General features: G+C 43.5%; 1 protein-coding gene across 1 annotated transcript in view; it reads left to right on the forward strand.

The window, feature by feature from the left end:
- LOC109922499 (granulocyte colony-stimulating factor receptor-like) overlaps window positions 1-7,597 on the forward strand; it is a 214,078-nt gene that overhangs the window by 68,115 nt on the left and 138,366 nt on the right. The window contains exon 3 of the mRNA XM_048612970.1: window positions 7,013-7,099. Coding sequence (XP_048468927.1) covers window positions 7,013-7,099 — 87 coding nt within the window. The remainder of the gene's footprint in view (window positions 1-7,012; window positions 7,100-7,597) is intronic.

Below are 7,597 nucleotides of genomic sequence, written 5' to 3' on the forward strand. Positions count from 1 at the left end.
GAAGGGTCTAGGCCCGAAACGTCAGCCTCTCTGCTCCTATGATGCTGCTTGGCCTGCTGTGTTCATCCAGCCTTGCACCTTGTTGTCTCGGATTCTCCAGCATCTGCAGTTCCTACTATCTCTGATTCGAGTTTTTCTAGCCTCTCCTTATAGTTCATACACACTAATCCAGGCAGCATCCTGGTAAACATCTTCTGCACCCTCTGCAAAGTCTCCACATCCTTCCTGTAATGTGGTGACCAGAATTGAATGTAATACCCTAATTGTGGCCTAAACAAAGTCTTATAAAGCTGTAACATGATATTCCAACTCTTGTACTCAATTTCCCCGACCAATAAAGGGAAGCATGCCTAACTCCTTCTTTATTATCCAATCTACTTGCGTGGCCGTTTTCAGAGAGCTATGGACTTCAACCACAAGATTCCTCTGTGCATCAGTGCTGTTCAGGGTCCTGCCATTAACTGTATACTTTTTCCTGCAACTGATCTATATCCCACTGTATCCTTTGACAACCTTCTACACTATCCACAACTGCATCGATCTTTATATTGTCTGTAAACTTACTAACCCGCCCATCTACATTTTCATCCAAGTCATTTATATATATCACAAACAGCACAGGTCCCAATACAGATCCCTGCAGAACACCACTAGTCACAGACCTCCAGTCAGAAAAATATCCTTCCACCACTACCCTCTGCCTTCTATGGGAAAACCAATTCTGAACCTACATGGCCAAGACACCATGGATCCCATGCATCTTAATCTTCTGGATGACCTACCATGAGGGACCTTATTGAAAGCCTTACTGAAATCCAAGTAGACAACATCCACTGCTTTCTACTCTCATCGATCAGCCTTGTCCTCTCCTCAAAAAATTCATTCAAGTTGGTAAGACATGACCTGCCCTGCACAAAGCCATGTTGATTATCTCTAATTAGGCCATTCTTTTCCAAATGTATGTAAATCCTATTCCTAAGAATTCTGTCCAATATCTTCCCAACCACTGATGTGAGACTCACTGGTCTGCAGTTTCCTGGATTATCCCTATTCCCCTTCTTGAACAGTGGAACAAAATTAGCTACTTGTCAGTCCTCTGGGACCTCTCCAGTGGCTAGTGAGGGTACAATGATGTTGGTCAAGCCCCCAGCAATCTCATGTCTTGCCTCTCTCAACTGGGGTAGATACCATTGGGTCCTGGGGATTTATCCACCTTAAAGTTTTTCAAGAGACCCAACACCACTTCTTTCTTGATCTCAAAATGTCTGAACATATTAGCATGCTCCATACAAATCCCACTATCCTCCCTATCCCTCTCCTGGATGAATACCAACACATTGAGGAACTCACCCACATCCTCTGCCTCCAAGCACAAGTTCCCTGTTTGTCCTTGAGTGATCTTATCTTATCTCTAATTGTCCTCTTGTTTTTAATGTATGTGTAGAATGCCTTGTGATTCTCTTTAACCCTACTTGTCAAGGTCATTTCATGGCCCCTTCTTGCTCTCCTAATTCCCTGCTTGAGTTCTTTCCTGCTTTATTTATATTCCTCACGGGCCCTGTCAGATTTTAGCTTCCTAAACCTTACACATTGTACTTTTTTCCTTTCAACTAAATTCACAACCTCCCCTATTATCCAAGGATCCCCTACCTTGACATCCTTGTCCTTCCTTGGCAGATGGAGTTAGTGTCAGGTGCTGCATTTTGGGAGACCAAATGTTAAGGAAAAGTGTACAGTTAATGGCAGGACCCTGAACAGCATTGGTGTACAGAGGGATCTTGGGGTTGAAGTCCATAGCTCCCTGAAAGTGGGCATGCAAGTAGATAGGGTGATAGAGAACACATATAGCATGCTTGCTTCTTTTGGTCATTCAATTTTGGTTGCCACAGTACAGGAAGGATGTGGAGGTTTTGAAGAGGGCGCAGAAGGATGCTGCTTGGTTAGAGGGTATGAGGTATAAGGAGATGCTAGAAAAACTTGGGTTGTTTTCTCTGGAGCAGCGGAGGCTGAGGGGAGACTTGATGGAAGCCTAAAAAATTATGAGCTGCATAGATAGGGTTGATGGTCAGATTCTTCTTCCCACAGTTGAAATGTATTAAACTAAGGGGCATGCATTTAAGGTGAGAGGGTGAAAGTTCAAAGAAGATATGAGGGGCAAGTTTTTTGCAGAGAGAGAGGTTCGGAATCTGGAATACACTGCCACGCGTGGTGGTGGAGGCAGATACGATAGAGGTGTTTTAGGAAATTTTAGATAAGCACATGAATATGTAAGGAATGGAGGGATATGGACCAAGGGGCAGGCAGAAGGGATTAGTTTCATTTGGCATCCTATTCGGCTCAACATTATGGGTTGAAGGGCCAGTTCCTGTGCTGTACTGCTCTACGTTCTATGTTCTTCATTACTGGAACATGCCAATCCTGAACTCTCATCAGTAGGTCTTTAAACAATTCCCACATGTCAAATGTGGACTTGCCTGATAACAGCTCCTCCCAATTAACACTCCCTGGCTCCTGCCTAATGCTGACGTACATTGCCTTCCCCCAATTCAGTACTTTCCCACAAGGTCCTGACTTAGCCTTATTCACAGCCATCTTAATACCAAAGGAGTTGTGACTACTATTTCCAAATTGCTCTCCTACTGAAAGGTCTGTCACTTGGCTTGACTCATTAGCTAATACAAGGTCCAGTATAGCCCCTTCTGTATTTTGACTATCCACTTACTGTTTTAAGAAACCCTGTTGGATGCACTTAACAAATTTTGCCCCATCTAACCCCTAAGCTCTAATGGAGTCCCAGTCAATATTGGGGATGTTAAAGTCACCCACTATGATAACTCTCTTTTTATTGCACCTTTCCATAATCTGCTCACATATTTGTTCCTAAATATCTCAGTGGCTGTTGGGGGGATCTATTGTATAATCCTAACAGAGTGATGGTAATGTTTGAGTGGGGGATATGCTGGGTCATGAGGTTACAGATTGTGCTGGAGTACAATCCTGCTGCTGTTGGTAGCCCACAGCAGCTCATGGATGCCCAGCCTAGATCTGTGTGAAGTCTATCCCATTTAGCACGGTGATAGTGCCACACAACACGATGGAGGTTATTCTCATTGTGAAGGCGGGACTTCGTCTCCACGAGGACTGCACGAATGGTTACCAACACATTCATGGATGGATGAAACTGCAGCTGGCAGATTTGTGAGGATGAGGTCAAGTATGGGATTTGGTTGTCACCGGCCAAGCATCAGTCAAGCTTGGGAAAGTGGCAGTGAGCTGACACCATTGTCCTTGAAGAACAGTGCTCCCACAGTGCTGTTTGCTGGTTAGGATGTGGTCAGTCAACTACAAAGCAAAAAGCTCATTTTCATGAGGCAGCTTTTACCTCCTTAGGCTGTGCCAATATGTGTATCTTGTGCAGCAAAAGAATAACTATTTAAATGTAGTCATCATTGTGAGTGTAGGAAGCATGGCAGGCAATTTATTTTATCCCACTAGCCCTTCACAATTAGATCTGGGTTTCAAGTTGAGCTAGGTACAGATCTGAATTTCCTTGGGCCTTTGATCATATTGAAAGGGATTGTAGTTTGCCAACACCTCAGACAGCAATAGCTGCTTCTTCCCTAAAAGTTACATCGTGGCCACGAGAACTTTTCCAAGACTGACCCTTTTTCAACAGCAAATGTAAGGGTGCAAGGATTGAGGGCAGGTTATGTTTGAATTTGCCATAATAATTCATCAACCCAAGGAAAGACGTAAGCTCCGGTACAGACGTGGGAGCCTGGGCAGCCTTGATCACCCTCACTTTATCTTCCAACAGGTGTAACTTGGTCTTGTTGACTCTGTAGCCTAAGTAGGTCACTTGGGTGCCTGGAACACACATTTTTCCCTACTAAAGCATATCCTCACCTTGGAGTTTAAACATTATGTCCAAGTTCTCAATGCTATTTATGGGATGGGGTGGGGATTCCTCTGGTTAATAGCACGTCGTCCAGATAAATGGCGAACTTGGGGTAGACGTAGTAAAATGTTCTCCATCGTCTGCTGGAAAATGGCATAGCTGATAATACCCCAAAAGGCGATCTGTATATTGCAACAAACCCTTATATTAATTGTAGAATACTTCGGTGAATTCTCACCTGATCACAATTGCAGGTATGCATGGCTCATGTCCAGCTTTATGAAGGACATCGACCCCCAAAACAGTTTTGTGTATAAGTCCTCTTTCGCAAGGGATGGGACATTTATCCAGCTGCAAAAAGCAGTTCACCGTTTGTTTGAAATCCCCATAAATCCCCATCAAGCTCCGCAATCAGCACAACCGGAGCTGCCCATTCTACAAACTGGACTGGTTTGATGATTCTTTCACTTTCCAGCTGCCTGATGTCTGCCTCTACTTTTGCATTTAAGACAAAAAAAAAGGCACTAGGTATGCCTTGAAGAATCATGGAATTTGCCCCTTGGTCAACATGTAAGGTGGCCTTAGCCTTTTTTAAATAGTCCCAAGACCTTCCTGAAGAGCTTCTGGGTATTTAATTAGGACTTCACTCAGACAGCCATTTTTTTAATCAAAAAATGTTGAGCCAATCAAGTGGAATCTTTCTCAACCCATTTTGCCCCATCAAGCTTGGGCCTAAGCCTTTTATTACAACAAGTGGGTGTCTGAAACAGCTACTTCTCATGAGAGACCAGAATTGAAGTTGCATCTTTAATCTGTAATGGTTCCCGATGTAGGTTCTCAGCCTGGTTGATGTCTTACGCAAATTTAAGGGTTGGAATCCTGAGCGAATTTTGGTAAAGACTGGTTCCGTATTCACTGATATAGTTCGGTGTCGAACTCCATTAGAACTGGGTGACCACTTAACCAGACATTTATTTTGATTGGTTCTGATTTGGATGTTGCTAAGCAATTTAACTGTTCCAAGATGTGGAAGTTCTGGTGTTGGACTGGGATGGACAAGGTCAAAAATCAAATGACACCAGGCTATAGTCCAACAGGTTTATTAAAAACAGGCTTTTGGAGCCTTGCTCCTTCTTCAGGTGTTACCGAGAGAGGTATTATCAGACACAATTTATAAGTAAAAGATCAAAGAGTCATAGAACTGATGTGAATGTATTGAACAAACCTAAGAGGGCTGTTAAATCTTTAATCAGTTAGAAAGGAGATGCAGGCTTCGTTGATTAATATGCAAATCCAGAAAGAAATACTCAATTCATACGGAGTGGGACGACTTTGCTGTCTCTAGTCCACATACGGGCAGCAACTACAATGGCCTACTACCCTGCATCCTCAATGACTTTATAATCGTTTGGCTGAAGCTTGTCCTGAGTGAGGCCATGAAACTGCCTTCACTCAAGTTGTGTCCCCCAAGATCAGTCTACTTCCATCAGCATACTCTGGAACTCATAAGCTCCACTTGCTACATTTTCTAACAACAAAGTCAGTTGTAGTGAATGTTTGAGTTCCAGTTAGGCTTCAGCTTGTAGGCGCTATTGCATGGTCATATCATTAATCCCATATACCAAACAGTCTGCCAGCATCACTTAGGGTTAAAGCAAAAGCACATGCTTCTGCCAGTCATCTTAACATAGTCAAAAATCCCGATATGGATTCCCTTCCTTCTCAAACTGTTCAGTAAAACCGATAGCATCTCAGTAAAAATCAAAAGAACTGTGGATGCTGTAAATTAGGAACAAAAATAAAGTTGTTGGAAAAGCTCAGCAGGTCTGGCAGCATCTACGAAGGAAAATACAGAGTTAACGTTTCAGGTCCTTTCTCAGAACACATCTCAGATAGCATCTTAGAATTAGAGGAGGCTTGGGGTCATAATATTCTTTAGCTAAATCCGTCAAATCTGAAAAGGCTCTTGTATCTGGTGCCTCCGGGAAAGTTCGGTTTTGAAAAAGCTGCAGGTCCACAAGCTGTCAGGAGAATCACTCATTGCTTTTCATCTGCCCCAATGTCATTTGTCTGGAAAAAAATGATGCATTCTTTTCTCATTTTGGGTCCAGTCTTCGACAGCAGGATCGAATGAGTAATCTTCCCAAATAGCAGCATGATGCCAGAAACGCTTACCCCAACCAAAGACGACTGTTGCGAGTGAATCTCTTCAGGGGCTTACTTTTCCCTTGTCGCCACTGAAAAAGCTCCATGAAGGCTGGTATCCTGTCACCACGTTACCCTTTATTTACATGACCATAGCACGTGACACTGACCCAGCTAGCACAGAATCAGCTCCTGCAGTGAACAGAATCCTTGACACTCCTGTTTATTATCTGTCAGCCAGTGCTCCTTGATTGGAATAGGTAAACAGCCACAATTAGGAAACTCATATTCTTAAGACCCTCCTGGCTGACCTCATTGCAGTGGCGAAACAACTTTTTTACTTGAATCATACACAGGCTCAGGTCAGAAGGTACAACACAAGCTGTTGTCAACAACTGGAAGATGGCTCTGAGTTAAGAATACAGAAGCTGATTGGGTATTGATTTGCTTGTATTACCTGCGAAGTGATTACAATCACAGGATGCTGCAGTTAACTGAGAGCAACCTTCAGTGAGAACTGATGGAGTACTGTCCTCCTACTGTTTACCCTATACAGCTCAATGTATTATCCTCTTACTGTCTATAGTGCTCAATGTACTGTCCTACTGTCTACTCTATACTGCCCACTCTAATCTCTTCTTACTATCCATTCTATATTGCTCATTCTAATGTTCACTTTTTATGTACTGTGCCCTGTCCTTTCACCGTTGTCTTTGACCCTATTCATTTTATTGTCCATTACACTATCTGTCCTTCCTTTTGAATGCACACCACATCTATTTTCTGAAGAAGGGTCCCAACCCCAAACGTCAATTTTCCTGCTCCTCTGATGCTGCCTGGCCCGCTGTGCTCTACCAGCTCCACACTGTGTTAAGTCTATCCTGCCATTTGTTGGGTTCTGTGGCTATGTCTGGGTTTAGTAATATAACTTTAATTCACTGAGTGCTAATGATCTCTTGTGATTTGCAGGTGGTGGATCACTCAACACCATGTGGAAATCTGTGGATTCAACCTTTCTGTTTTGGTGCCTTGTTTATCAGCTTATACCTCATATAGGTAGGGAAGAGGGATTTTTTTTCACTTTTGCAGTTATGTTGTATGTATTGCAAGGGATATGCCAATAAACATTGTGTGTATGTAGTTGGCAGAGTGAGCTGTAGTCTCCTGCAGGGACAATGGTGCATTCCAACACTGTCAGCTGCCATCACTGGTGATTGTGTATTAATTGTGTTTAATTTTGTGTAGGTAGTGGGCATTATTGGGAACCCTCACAAAAATAGACACAAACCACTAAACAACTGCACCTCCCAGTCGCGAACTATTTCATTCCTCATAAGACATGTCCATCCTGGGCCTCCTGCAGTGCCACAACGATGCTACCCGAAGGTTGCAGGAACAGCAACTCATATTCCACTTGGGAACCCTGCAGCCCAATGGTATCAATGTGGACTTCACAAGCTTCAAAATCTCCCCTCCCCCTACCGCATCCCAAAACCAGCCCAGCTTGTCCCTGCCTCCCTAATCTGTCCTTCTTCCCACCTATCCCCTCCTCCC

The sequence above is a fragment of the Rhincodon typus genome, chromosome 27 (assembly GCF_021869965.1).
Source record: "Rhincodon typus isolate 14 chromosome 27, sRhiTyp1.1, whole genome shotgun sequence".
NCBI lineage: Eukaryota > Metazoa > Chordata > Chondrichthyes > Orectolobiformes > Rhincodontidae > Rhincodon > Rhincodon typus.